Source organism: Ranitomeya imitator, chromosome 1, assembly GCF_032444005.1.
Source record: "Ranitomeya imitator isolate aRanImi1 chromosome 1, aRanImi1.pri, whole genome shotgun sequence".
In the NCBI taxonomy this organism is placed as follows: Eukaryota; Metazoa; Chordata; class Amphibia; order Anura; family Dendrobatidae; genus Ranitomeya; species Ranitomeya imitator.
This window is the reverse complement of record NC_091282.1, coordinates 1029551446-1029566771: the sequence shown is the minus strand read 5'-3', so window position 1 is coordinate 1029566771 and position 15326 is coordinate 1029551446. Positions and strand designations below refer to the sequence as shown.

Here is a 15326-nt window from a genome sequence, read left to right as displayed (position 1 = left end):
CATAGCCTAAAATTGATTGCCTATTTTTTTTTTCCAGGAGCTAATGCTAAAGCAAACAGCTGATCACCCTGTGGCTTCTTCAGACAAGAGCTTTTCTTGTTGAGACAAAATATGCCCATTGTCATCCGCTTTCATATTAATCCTGCCTTTTGATTATAATGATAGGACTGCTCAGCCTGCAGACAGCACAAGCTGGAGAGTGAATTCTACAAAATAGGCAAGTGTTAGCTTAACATCAGTGACCACTGTGAAAATGTTAAAGTAAAATAAAAAAAAAAATAGTGAGAACTTTAAATTTGACTTCATGTTAAAATTAGGTACGGTAATTTTCGGACTGTACTAAGTAACAGAAGTGAAAGGATATAATATAACGCTCTCGCAGTCCCAGCTGAACCCAATAACAGCCCCAAAAGAAAAAGAAAAAAATGATCCATTCTAATTGGTAACAAAAGCCGGCCAGAGCGAATCACTTTAATTATAAGAGGCTAAGTAATTGTGTTATATGCAGGTATTTGCATCTTTTCCCAAAATGCATAAATATTACAGCAGTGGGCATATTGCATAGATGGCTTATCACTTTTTATTCTCCACACACACTCTTAATCCTCTGATCTTTAATTAGCAGTTCCAATTTACAATATAATTGACTTCTTTCAACAGTTTTAATAGGCTTTAAAGGAGCAAACCCAAATACCAGACAGAGGACACAAATGCCATCGTGTCCTATGTATAAAAAGAAATGTGAGCCTCATGGATAGCAGGTGAATGTTAATTTACAAATAGTAGTGGTGATTTGATTTTTGATGCCATTTGTCATTTAAAGAGTTATTCCCAGAATCACATTGTTTTGTACTATCAATAGTAGTAAATGCATACTTATTGTTCATATACTGACTATGATAATTCTTGCCCCTCTGTGCATACAGCTTCATATACACTGCCTTCAAGTAGTATTCAACCCCCTGCAGATTTAGCAGGTTTAATAAGATGCAAATAAGTTAGAGCCTTCAAACTTCAAACAAGAGCAGGATTTATTAACAGATGCATAAATCTTACAAACCAAAAAGTTTTGTTGCTCAGTTAAATTTTTATAAATTTTAAACATAAAAGTGTGGGTCAATTATTATTCAACCCCTAGGTTTAATATTTTGTGGAATAACCTTTGTTTGCAATTACAGCTAATAATCGTCTTTTATAAGACCTGATCAGGCCGGCACAGGTCTCTGGAGTTATCTTGGCCCACTCCTCCATGCAGATCTTCTCCAAGTTATCTAGGTTCTTTGGGTGTCTCATGTGGACTTTAATCTTGAGCTCCTTCCACAAGTTTTCAATTGGGTTAAGGTCAGGAGACTGACTAAGCCACTGCAACACCTTGATTTTTTGCCTCTTGAACCAGGCCTTGGTTTTCTTGGCTGTGTGCTTTGGGTCGTTGTCTTGTTGGAAGATGAAATGATGACCCATCTTAAGATCCTTGATGGAGGAGCGGAGGTTCTTGGCCAAAATCTCCAGGTAGGCCGTGCTATCCATCTTCCCATGGATGCGGACCAGATGGCCAGGCCCCTTGGCTGAGAAACAGCCCCACAGCATGATGCTGCCACCACCATGCTTGACTGTAGGGATGGTATTCTTGGGGTCGTATGCAGTGCCATCCAGTCTCCAAACGTCACGTGTGTGGTTGGCACCAAAGATCTCGATCTTGGTCTCATCAGACAAGAGAATCTTGAACCAGTAGGTCTCAGAGTCCTCCAAGTGATCATGAGCAAACTGTAGACAAGCCTTGACATGACGCTTTGAAAGTAAAGGTACCTTACGGGCTCGTCTGGAACGGAGACCATTGCGGTTGAGTACGTTACTTATGGTATTGACTGAAACCAATGTCCCCACTGCCATGAGATCTTCCCGGAGCTCCTTCCTTGTTGTCCTTGGGTTAGCCTTGACTCTTCGGACAAGCCTGGCCTCGGCACGGGAGGAAACTTTCAAAGGCTGTCCAGGCCGTGGAAGGCTAACAGTAGTTCCATAAGCCTTCCACCTCCGGATGATGCTCCCAACAGTGGAGACAGGTAGGCCCAACTCCTTGGAAAGGGTTTTGTACCCCTTGCCAGCCTTGTGACCCTCCACGGTCTTGTCTCTGATGGCCTTGGAATGCTCCTTTGTGTTTCCCATGTTGACCATGTATGAGTGCTGTTCACAAGTTTGGGGAGGGTCTTAAATAGTCAGAAAAGGCTGAAAAAAGAGATAATTAATCCAAACATGTGAAGCTCATTGTTCTTTGTGCCTGAACTACTTCTTAATACTTTAGGGGAACCAAACAGAATTCTGGTGGGTTGAGGGGTTGAATAATAAATGACCCTCTGAAAAGACTTTTCACAATTTAAAAAAATAAAATAAAAAAAATAAACAAAGAAATAACATTCTTTTTTGCTGCAGTGCATTTCAAACTTCCAGGCTGATCTACAGTCCAAATGTCACAATGCCAAGTTAATTCCAAATGTGTAAACTTGCTAAATCTGCAGGGGGTTGAATACTACTTGTAGGCACTGTAGCTAAATTGATCCTATTCTTATCTGCTTAAATTGGATTTCCCAGCATCACTTGCTGCAGAACTCCCCGCCCCCCCCCCCCCTCTCTCCTGTTCTATGCTTCTGTGTTTCTCTATTCTTGGACAGTACCCTACGTGAGCAATTTTATATTGTGCCATCTACATCAATTTAGCTGTCTGTGTGCATTTACATGATTATTACCTGGTTTCTTTAAGAACTCAACTCTCCTACACATCTCCACAACAAAGTTCCTAATTACTAGGCAATGCAAAATTGTGTTTGTGGCATGCTGCTTGGAAATCCGTAATGTGAAACTACAAATGCTGCTGAATTGATGCATATGGCAGAGGATTATTTTCTGTCATATGCATCAACAGAGCAACATTTGGAGTTTCACATCACTGATCTCTCAGAAGCAGGTAACAAGTAGCTGAACTCATCTCTGCCCCTCTATATTAAGACCCCGTCCTGCAGTATATCGCTCTTCTACACCCACCTGTATATAGACCTCTCCTGCAGTCTATCACTTTTCAGTCGCATATATACAGCCCTATCCCATTGAATGTTACTCCTTTCAGCTCATATATACACAACCCCATAATGCAGTATATCAGACCTTTCAATCCCCTCTATACACAGCTCTGTCTTTCAGTATGTCACTCCTTTCAGCCCCATCTTGCAGTATATCAATTGTCTCAGCCTACTATATACAGCCTTATCCTGCAGTATATCTCTCCTTTTTGGATCCCTCTGTCCACAGCCCCATCCTGCAGTACGATATATCTATTCTTGTCAGATCCCTCTATACACAGCCTCATCCTGCAGTATATCAATCCTTTTTGGATCCCTCTATACACAGCCTCATCCTGCAGTATATCAATCCTTTTCGGATCCCTCTATCCACAGCCCCATCCTGCAGTATATCAATCCTTTTCGGATCCCTCTATACACAGCCCCATCCTGCAATATATCTATCCTTTTCGGATCCCTCTATACACAGCCCCATCCTGGAGTATATCTCTCCTTTCAGCCTCCTATATACAGACCTATGCGGTAGTATATCGCTTCTCTTAGTTACCAGCACAGATGTGCACTGTAATGTGGGAGGCCCTGCCCCTTCCCATGACACCATCCCACACCAAAACAGCTCTATTCCAGACAGATCACAGTTGTACTGGCAGAAAGCTATCTGAGCGAGCGTGTACTGAGCATGACTGACCAGGATTATTCATAGTATATCTGGATGGTTCCAGTGAAAGCTGGAGGGTAAATAGAGCTTGGGGCAGTGATGTGTGCTATTTGGGGCAGATTACAATCTGAGTTATATTGGCACAAATGAATAAATATGTGTACACTCTTAGAAAACCACATTGTTTTGAGAATAACTATTTAACAGATTTATTTTGTCTATCTTCAATCCACCTTGCTTCACTTTAAAGGGGTTGTCTGCTCAGAGAATACCCTTTCAGGATGCGACTCCCAGAGTAATATAAGCTGACCGCCTCCGTTCCGGCTTCAGGCTTGTCCGTTTAATAGTGAATTTTGCCAGGGCAAGTAGTAGTCAGCCAAACACTTTTCTAGCCATATAGTATGACCTGTTCGCCATTCAGTTAAATGTAATCCAAGGACGTCTTGAGTCTGTCAGATTAGCAGGCGCTGATACAGAGCAGATTTTTATTCTGGCTTATGGAGGGGAGTCCTACGTGGGAGACCCTTCTCAATTACATCTCTAGATCTCTATATGCACGAATAAGAAAGCATCTAATTATACAATGGATTTTTCCTCTGAGCAATGAGCCATTGCTGCAGTCGGTACATGTACCTGGACAAAACTGTCACGGCTTGCTTAGCAATCCATGCGACCGTGCTGGTGACAAATGACTTAATCATTAAACAAAAAAACTGACAAGCACCTCCATATAGTGTGAATAGGTGCACGCTGCAATGACTGCATATCTTGCAAAAAAGAAGGACGCAGCAGCACTCTATAGAGACCAATATATATGTAAACACAAAATCTAACATACTTGCTGAATAAACTTACAAAAATGAAGGATCTTGGCGCATAAATTGGCCAATTCATGTGAGCCCATCAACTGCAGCAAGAGAAGCATATTTAGGATATACAGTTAGGGCCAGAAATATTTGGACAGTGACACAAGTTTTGTTATTTTAGCTGTTTACAAAAACATGTTCAGAAATACAATTATATATATAATATGGGCTGAAAGTGCACACTCCCAGCTGCAATATGATAGTTTCCACATCCAAATCGGAGAAAGGGTTTAGGAATCATAGCTCTGTAATGCATAGCGTCCTCTTTTTCAAGGGACCAAAAGTAATTGGACAATGGACTCTAAGGGCTGCAATTAACTCTGAAGGCGTCTCCCTCGTTAACCTGTAATCAATGAAGTAGTTAAAAGGTCAGGGGTGGATTCCAGGTGTGTGGTTTTGCATTTGGAAGCTGTGGCTGTGAGCAGACAACATGCGGTCAAAGGAACTCTCAATTGAGGTGAAGCAGAACATCCTGAGGCTGAAAAAAAAGAAAAAATCCATCAGAGAGATAGCAGACATGCTTGGAGTAGCAAAATCAACAGTTGGGTACATTCTGAGAAAAAAGGAATTGACTGGTGAGCTTGGGAACTCAAAAAGGCCTGGGCGTCCACGGATGACAATAGTGGTGGATGATCGCCGCATACTTAATTTGGTGAAGAAGAACCCGTTCACAACATCAACTGAAGTCCAGAACACTCTCAGTGAAGTAGGTGTATCTGTCTCTAAGTCAACAGTAAAGAGAAGACTCCATGACAGTAAATACAAAGGGTTCACATCTAGATGCAAACCATTCATCAATACCAAAAATAGACAGGCCAGAGTTAAATGTGCAGAAAAACACCTCAAGAAGCCAGCTCAGTTCTGGAAAAGCATTCTATGGACAGATGAGACAAAGATCAACCTGTACCAGAATGATGGGAAGAAAAAAGTTTGGAGAAGAAAGGGAACGGCACATGATCCAAGGCACACCACATCCTCTGTAAAACATGGTGGAGGCAACGTGATGGCATGGGCATGCATGGCTTTCAATGGCACTGGGTCACTTGTGTTTATTGATGACATAAGAGCAGACAAGAGTAGCCGGATGAATTCTGAAGTGTACCGGGATATACTTTCAGCACAGATTCAGCCAAATGCTGCAAAGTGACCCCAAGCATACAGCCAAAGCTACCCAGGAGTTCATGAGTGCCAAAAAGTGGAGCATTCTGCAATGGCCAAGTCAATCTCCAGATCTAAACCCAATTGAGCATGCATTTCACTTGCTCAAATCCAGACTTAAGATGGAAAGACCCACAAACAAGCAAGACCTGAAGGCTGCGGCTGTAAAGGCCTGGCAAAGCATTAAGAAGGAGGAAACCCAGCGTTTGGTGATGTCCATGGGTTCCAGACTTAAGGCAGTGATTGCCTCCAAAGGATTTGCAACAAAATATTGAAAATAAAAATATTTTGTTTGGGTTATGTTTATTTGTCCAATTACTTTTGACCTCCTAAAATGTGGAGTGTTTGTAAAGAAATGTGTACAATTCCTACATTTTCTATCAGATATTTTTGTTCAACCCTTCAAATTAAACGTTACAATCTGCACTTGAATTCTGTTGTAGAGGTTTCATTTCAAATCCAATGTGGTGGCATGCAGAGCCCAACTCGCGAAAATTGTGTCACTGTCCAAATATTTCTGGCCCTAACTGTATAGGACCTATCAGAGAAGTGTCACCTTTCCGCGATTGATGGGCTCACACGAATTGGCCAATTTATGCGCTAAGAACCGTCATTTTTGTAAGTACTTTTTTTTTTAAAGTAACATTTTTTGGGGGTACAGTTTATTCAGCAATTACCGTATATACTTGAGTATAAGCTGAGATTTTCAGCCCATTTTTTGGGGCTTAAAGTCCCCCTCTCCACTTATACTCGAGTCATACCCAGGGGTCGGCAGGGGAGGGGGAGCAGGGGCTGTCTAATTATATTCACCTACTCCTGGTGCGGTCCCTGCAGGTCCCTGGCTTCCCGGCGCTGACAGCTTCTTCCTGTACTGAGCGGTCACATGGTACCGCTCATTACAGTAATGAATATGCGGCTCCACCTCCCATAGGGAGGTAACGGTGACCGCTCAGTACAGGAAGAAGCTGCCGGCGTGGGGAACCAGGGACTGCACCGCGCCAGGAGCAGGTGAGTATAAGAGGGAGGGGAGTGCAGCGCTGCGCGATATTCACCTGTTCCCCGTTCCGGCGCTGCTCCGTCTTCAGCGTCTTCTGCAGTGACGCTCAGGTCAGAGGGCGCGATGACGTGGTTAGTGTGCGCCCTCTGCCTGAACATCAGTACAGAAGATGCTGAAGATGGAGCAGCGCCGGAACAAAGTCAGGTGAATATTGAAAGTGCCCGGGGGCCTGAGCGACGGAGAGGTGAGTATGTGATTTTTTTTTTTTTTTAATCCGCGAAACAACAAATGGGGCAAGTGTCTGTATGAAGCATCTCCTGGGCAATAACGTTTGTGCAGCACTATAGCACTATATGGGGCAAGTGACTGTATGGGGCCATAATGTTTGTGCAGCACTATATGGGGCAAGTGTCTGTATGGAGCATCTTATAGGGCCATAATCAAGGTTTGTGCAGCACTATATGGGGCAAATATCTTTATGGAGCATCTTATGGGGCCATAATCAACATTTGTGCAGCATTATATTGGGAAAATGTGTCTATGGAGCATCTTATGGGGCGATTATTAACCTTTATGCAGGATTGTATGGGGCATATTTTAATATGGAGCATCTTATGGGGCCATCATAAACTGTATGGAGCATTATATGGGGCTCCTGATTCAATATGGATATTCAAAAGCACTTAACCTACTGATATCTCAATTAATTTAACTTTTATTGGTATCTATTTTTACTTTTGACATTTACCGGTAGCTGCTGCATTTCCCACCCTAGGCTTATACTAGAGTCATTAAGTTCTCCCAGTTTTTTTGGGCAAAATTAGGGGGTCGGCTTATACTCGGGTCGGCTTATACTCTAGTATATACGGTATGTTAGATTTTGTGTTTGCATATATATTGGTCTCTATACAGTGCTACTGTGTCCTTTTTTGCAAGTGACTTTATCATTGTTCAAAATTGCTACTCGGGCATATCTATGTGCACTGCAAGCTTTTCTGTAGTATCTGTATATTACATGGTTAAGAATAGTGATGAGCCAGTGTACTCGTTGCTTGGGTTTTCCCGAGCACGCTTGGTGACCTCCGAGTATTTGTTATTGCTCGAAGATATAGTTTTCATTGCCTCATTTGCATGATTTATGGCTTCCAGATACGCTAAATACATGTGAGGAATGCCTGTTTGTTAGGGAATTCCCACATGTATTCAGCGTATCTGGAAGCCGTAAATCATGCAACGGATGCAATGAAAACTATATCTTCGAGCAATAACAAATACTCGGAGGTCACCAAGCGTGCTCGGGAAAACCCAAGCAACGTGTATACTGGCTCATCACTAGTTAGGAAGAGTTAAAGTGGGAAACAGTTTCCCCACCCAACCCGAATTTCCCTTTAACCTTCGTCCTGCTGAGTAGGTACAATTGTAACTATTCCGTTTAAAAATTGCAATAACTTTTTTTTTCGAAAAGCCTTAGAGGGCTGAAATTTCGTGACATCTCTGCAGTTTTGGTCCAGAATATATTGGCCAAATTTCAATAAAATATATATGAAGGTACAATTGTACCTCTGCAGCCTGTTAACGTTGTAAAATTATGTAGCCTGACGAAGGTTAATTTGTCCCTTACCATTACAGCATGTCCTTAGCTCCATCGCATGGTGCCAAGTGATACCGTGCGTGTGTGTGTGTGTATATATATATATATATATATATATATATATATATATATATATATATATATATATATATATATATATATATATATATATATAGTGAATACTATATAATTGTCTAAGGGTCACCTCCGTCTTTCTGTCTGTCCTTCTGTCTGTCTGTCACGGATATTCATTGGTTGCGGCCTCTGTCTGTCATGGAAATGCAAGTCGCTGATTTGTCTCGCCAGCTGCCTGTCATGGCTCCCGCGACCAATCAGCGACGGCCACAGTCCGATTAGTCCCTCCATACTCCCCTGCAGTCAGTGCCCGGCGCCCGCGCCATACTCCCCGCAGTCACTGCTCACACAGGGTTAATGCCAGCGGTAACGGACCGCGTTATGCCGCGGGTAACTCACTCCGTTACCGCTGCTATTAACCCTGTGTGACCAAGTTTTTACTATTGATGCTGCCTATGCAGCATCAATAGTAAAAAGATCTAATGTTAAAAATAATAAAAAAAAAAGCGCCTGCTATTCTCACCTTCCGTAGTCCGACATTGCGCTTGCGCCTGCCACCAGCTTCCGTTCCCAGAGATGCATTGCGAAATTACCCAGAAGACTTAGCGGTCTTAGTTAGATATTATGTGGGCTGTGTTCTATACTGCGTGGGCTGCGTTATATACTACATGGCTGCTATATACTACGTGGGCAGTGTTATATACTACATGGCTGCTATATACTACGTGGGCAGTGTTATATACTACGTGGGCTGTGTTATTTACTGTGTGGCCTATATTAACGCATCGGGTATTCTACAATATGTATGTATATAGCAGCCACATGGTATATACCACAGGCCACGTAGTACTCCTATATACTACGTGGCCTGTGCTATATACTTACATATTCTAGAATACCCGATGCATTAGAATCGGGCCACCATCTAGTATATATATATATATGTGTATATATACAGTGGGGCAAAAAAGTATTTAGTCAGTCAGCAATAGTGCAAGTTCCACCACTTAAAAAGATGAGAGGCGTCTGTAATTTACATCATAGGTAGACCTCAACTATGGGAGACAAACTGAGAAAAAAAAATCCAGAAAATCACATTGTCTGTTTTTTTATCATTTTCTTGCATATTATGGTGGAAAATAAGTATTTGGTCAGAAACAAACAATCAAGATTTCTGGCTCTCACAGACCTGTAACTTCTTCTTTAAGAGTCTCCTCTTTCCTCCACTCATTACCTGTAGTAATGGCACCTGTTTAAACTTGTTATCAGTATAAAAAGACACCTGTGCACACCCTCAAACAGTCTGACTCCAAACTCCACTATGGTGAAGACCAAAGAGCTGTCAAAGGACACCAGAAACAAAATTGTAGCCCTGCACCAGGCTGGGAAGACTGAATCTGCAATAGCCAACCAGCTTGGAGTGAAGAAATCAACAGTGGGAGCAATAATTAGAAAATGGAAGACATACAAGACAACTGATAATCTCCCTCGATCTGGGGCTCCACGCAAAATCCCACCCCGTGGGGTCAGAATGATCACAAGAACGGTGAGCAAAAATCCCAGAACCACGCGGGGGGACCTAGTGAATGAACTGCAGAGAGCTGGGACCAATGTAACAAGGCCTACCATAAGTAACACACTACACCACCATGGACTCAGATCCTGCAGTGCCAGACGTATCCCACTGCTTAAGCCAGTACATGTCCGGGCCCGTCTGAAGTTTGCTAGAGAGCATTTGGATGATCCAGAGGAGTTTTGGGAGAATGTCCTATGGTCTGATGAAACCAAACTGGAACTGTTTGGTAGAAGCACAACTTGTCGTGTTTGGAGGAAAAAGAATACTGAGTTGCATCCATCAAACACCATACCTACTGTAAAGCATGGTGGTGGAAACATCATGCTTTGGGGCTGTTTCTCTGCAAAGGGGCCAGGACGACTGATCCGGGTACATGAAAGAATGAATGGGGCCATGTATCATGAGATTTTGAGTGCAAACCTCCTTCCATCAGCAAGGGCATTGAAGATGAAACGTGGCTGGGTCTTTCAACATGACAATGATCCAAAGCACACCGCCAGGGCAGCGAAGGAGTGGCTTCGTAAGAAGCATTTCAAGGTCCTGGAGTGGCCTAGCCAGTCTCCAGATCTCAACCCTATAGAAAACCTTTGGAGGGAGTTGAAAGTCCGTGTTGCCAAGCGAAAAGCCAAAAACATCACTGCTCTAGAGGAGATCTGCATGGAGGAATGGGCCAACATACCAACAACAGTGTGTGGCAACCTTGTGAAGACTTACAGAAAACGTTTGACCTCTGTCATTGCCAACAAAGGATATATTACAAAGTATTGAGATGAAATTTTGTTTCTGACCAAATACTTATTTTCCACCATAATATGCAAATAAATTGTTAAAAAAACAGACAATGTGATTTTCTGGATTTTTTTTTTCTCAGTTTGTCTCCCATAGTTGAGGTCTACCTATGATGTAAATTACAGACGCCTCTCATCTTTTTAAGTGGTGGAACTTGCACTATTGCTGACTGACTAAATACTTTTTTGCCCCACTGTATGTATGTATATGGGCACTTTTGTTCCCATAATATCTCATTTGCATAACACATTTTCTACATACATGAAGCAGAAAATTGTTATAATGTGCGGATAATGTATACATATCATTGTCATGTGATCTATATCCCAGAGAGAATTCTGTGCTGTATTTCACAGAAATGACAGCATGCAGAATGGAAAAGGAGACGACACAGGCTACAGTATTAATAAAAAGGAGCAAGTGAGAGGGCACGCTTTGCAGAGAATGCTCACTGAGCTCAAAGTCTGAAGCCTAAAGTGGATCTCTCCACGCTCCTGACATGTCTGACTTAGTACATGTGATCCCCTGCAATCTAACCATTATTAGACTCCATCTTGTGCTGTTCTTCCTCCTCAAAATATATACTGTAAATGCTTCCTTCTTGAAGTTGTCTCCCTAGGGACACGAGCCTTTACAAATGGGAATGGTAACTCCTGGTTAGAAATATTTATACATGTCTGATAGGAATTATAAAGCATCAGTACAGACCAGAGTTATGGGAAAATATAATCCAAGATGATGTTATGGGGCTGACAATTAGGGAAGCCTGCCAGGAGAGCTGTCAGGCATGCCAGAGAAGGCAGATCTTGGAAATTAAGGAAGCAATAGGTTATATAATGGCGGCAATGTTTAATGGCAAATGAGGCCTTGAGGTCCGCTCAAAATGGTCTGCAGGCTTGCCATAGGTATATGTAAGAATATCACACTGATGATCCCTGAGATCTTGGACTAGTACAAATTTACAAAATAAGGCAAGAGTCATGCGACCATAGATTCTCTCATCCGAGACAATTTGGTAGTTTGCAATTCCCACTCTGATCAGTGTGATGCGGTTCCCTTGTATAAGTAGAAGATGTAGAAAAAAAATTCTTTATAATCTCCATTCTATGAGTCACACGGGAATTGGACTGCACTCAGATGCATCCGAATGCAGTCCGATGATTTCCACACACCTATTGATGTATAATGGATCAAACTGATTTTTTTTCTCAGACTATCTGAAGAAGAAATTGGACAAATGGACGGCCCCATAATAACATTTGTCTAAGTGCGTTCCGATGGCACTCTGACTGAAAAATACGGCCGTCTGCCCTAACCCTAAAAGTGCACAATGGGTCACTTAAACGTCTATGGTAGATCTCTGTTGACATCGCCTTGCCGTTTTCACCAGAAATGCTATGCAAAATGGTATCGCATGCTTGGCTAAATAACGTAAAATCATCATACCCAATTACAGTCAGAGGGGCGGCATTACTCATGTTACTACTTGGAGGTAGTGTTTTTAGTCAATTACTTCACATGTTAACATTCTCCTTAAGAAAAAATACATGCGGAGACCTAAATGTCCATAGAGATGTAACATTCGCCATGTTAGCCGCCACTGTTTGCTGTGTCGGTAAGGTAATACATCTATGCCGGTCATAGAAAAAGTGTGTGCTGTGGGGCCAGTGTGGCGTACTGACCATGTATGTTTTATGAGGTATAAAGCTCCCGAGAGGTATGTGCACCCGGTCAGTATTTGCAGCATAAAATACTTGCATTTTTGGTATGTTTTACCCATTGGGTGAAGTCTGCAGTAAAAATGCTGAAAGTATTGACATGCTGCAGATATAAATCTGCAAGGAAACAAATGAGCAACGTGTGCGCGACACTTCAGGATTCTCATTCATCCAGTATGACAAGTGTACCTTTTATGGCATTAATGCTAATTTGCACCCAAAATGTAGAATAGTTATACTTCACCACCCAGAAGTTAGCTCTCTAGTCCTGTACTGATAATCAGTCATTGTATTTCTTGATAGAGCTATAAGCATTTTTCTTTAGTCTTGCAATAGCTATTCTTTGCAAAAGTGACACCAGATCTGTCACAGAGTTCAGTATTTTTAAGCTGCGCTTATTATTAAATAGTTCTCTTAAACCTGATGAGGCTGGTGTACTTGCAGCAATTCTGACATGGTTTTCAAACTGTTTTACTGATGTGAAAATTAGCTTTTTATGAGACCAACTATTGAGTGAGAAAGCTCATGTCTCCCACACAGTCTCCACTAACCCATCCTGACAGCTGCAACTTGTACTGAGCAGTGTGAGATTTCAGTGGCAGCAGGGAGGAGGGACACTGTGGAGCTCTGTCAGGTTAAGGCTGCAAATGTTTTGTGTAAGTTTTCAGAAAGGATTATGCAGGTATGTTAATATGGATTTTCCTAGTACATGCAGCAGGCTCATTAGGTCTAATAGATCTAGTTATAATGTATGCAGTCTATATTGTAAAACGTGGTGATACGCCTGCTTTAAATTGAGTTGTCAGCAGCTGATGTTATGTAATTTTGCCTTAATCTTCAATATGAAGAAGTGACAATTAGCTAAAGAAACATAAGTCCCTTCTCTTTCATAGCTCTAGAAGTTTTTTTAGTTTTTTTTTTATGTAAAGCCTTATTCAGGTAGTAGTTTTTTTTTCTCTTGCGTGAAAAAGGAACTGATTTTCATCAGTTTGTCGAATCCGATGTTCATCGTTATTTGCTAAGTCAGTTTTTATCATCCGTGTTGATCAGTGATTTTCTCATATGCAAAAAAAAAGTTTTTTTTCTTTCCATGATTTTTTTTTTGTGGACACAAGACTATAATAGGTACAAGCACAAACGGTATGTGAAAAAGTGGTCTTCTGAATGAGGATTGAATAACATCGGAGCATAATGCATATACCATATAAATGTGATAGTATTTTTATAGCCTATGTTTTATAGAGATCTTGATTTTAGGGACATTTTTGTTGCTGCATAGACATGTAGCTCTGTTAGTACAGATTGTTCCAATTCTAATCATATGGAGCAGTTCCTGGAAAAAAATGTTCCCAGAACTCTTCAGTCTGCAGAATATTGGCATGCACCTACAATTTATATGTTGAGTAATATGGCAAAGGCGTGGCTGTCTTGTCTCCAGCTGCCAGGGTAAAAGCTTATTTAGGATCAATGCCTTTTTGTAACAGCGATTGTACCCTTTCTTGTAGATGGTGCCAGGAGGGAAGAAGTCGGAGAAGCCAGTGAAGAAGAAAACTGGTTTGGAGCTAATTCCGAAACGCCATCTGAAGATTCCTTTGGTGATGTACAAGACCATTTTAAATTGTCTCCTACTGATAGGGGTCGAGAGTCACCCACGTCTCCTGATACTTCTTTGGGAAGTGCTACTCCAAGTTTAAATGCTGACCTTGGATTTTTTGAAAATGAAGTTTTTAAAGATGCCTCCCATTGTAAGGAACAATTGTCAACTTCAGCATCCTCGATGGATGAGGATGATCAAGCCAGTGTGAATAAGCCATTAAGTAGTAATCTTCGACGGTTACTGGAAGCTGGTTCTGTTCAGCTGGTTTCAGAAGTGTCTACGAATGGCAGGGAAGATCCGCAAGGTCTACAGTTTTCTCCTACATCTCATCATGCAAAGCAGTTGAGTGTTCTTGCCCGAAAACTAGCTGAGAAACAGGAAAACAGTGATCAATATGGAGCTGTACCCACTAACCGGTTCATATGGAGCCAGGATAAATGGCTACAGAACGCAAATAACACGTGTGGTCTGTCACCAGATTCTGCAATCCTTAAACTAAAAGCTGCTGCTAATGCCGTTTTACAAGATCAGTCACAAATGAGAACAGAAGAAACCCTAAGGTTTGAAACCTTTACGTCACCATTCAATTCTCAGTCCGCTAGTTCCACGTTGGCAGCCTTGTCTAAGAAAGTTAGTGAGCGAGGTATGACGTCCGGTCAAGAGCGTCATTCACCAGCTGGCCCATTCCTTTCCTTGGCATCAATGACTTCGTCGGCAGCTTTACTTAAGGAAGTTGCTGCACGTGCTGCTGGCAATATGCTTGCAGAGAAAAAAAAGCCCCTCATCTCAGAAGATCCACTACCACCGCCAGAAGACAAACAAGAAAAGGGAACTGCAGTCCATTCCTTAGAACTGTTATTACTCCCTTCGCCAAAAGGAAGGTCTTCAAAATCTGGAGGTCAAGGTACAAATGCATTCCATTTCCCTATTTCAGAGGTTTTTTTTTTAAATGTACACAACTGTAAAAATGATTGCTTCCACTGCTCGGTGATAAAGGTCCGTCATCTACATCTAGAGGAAGGAAGGTTCAATCATAATCCTAGGCGGCTATTCTTTACTGTAAGAGCAGTCAGAGCCAGGTGATATAATGTTGATTCACCACAAAAGTACAAAAAGGTCTTGGATGCCTTTCTTAATAAATATAATATTAGACGTTATGGGCACTAGATTCTGTGATGGGGCGTTTATCCAGAGCACTAGTCTGATTGCCGTGTGTTCCAAATTCCCTCT

General features: G+C 41.8%; 1 protein-coding gene across 2 annotated transcripts in view; it reads left to right on the top strand.

Moving 5' to 3' along the window:
- Positions 1 to 15326, top strand: part of ZNF827 (zinc finger protein 827) — a 291725-nt gene that overhangs the window by 86199 nt on the left and 190200 nt on the right. For both annotated transcript variants that reach the window (XM_069744030.1, XM_069744029.1), the window contains exon 2: positions 14005 to 15000. In XM_069744030.1, coding sequence (XP_069600131.1) covers positions 14005 to 15000 — 996 coding nt within the window. The remainder of the gene's footprint in view (positions 1 to 14004; positions 15001 to 15326) is intronic.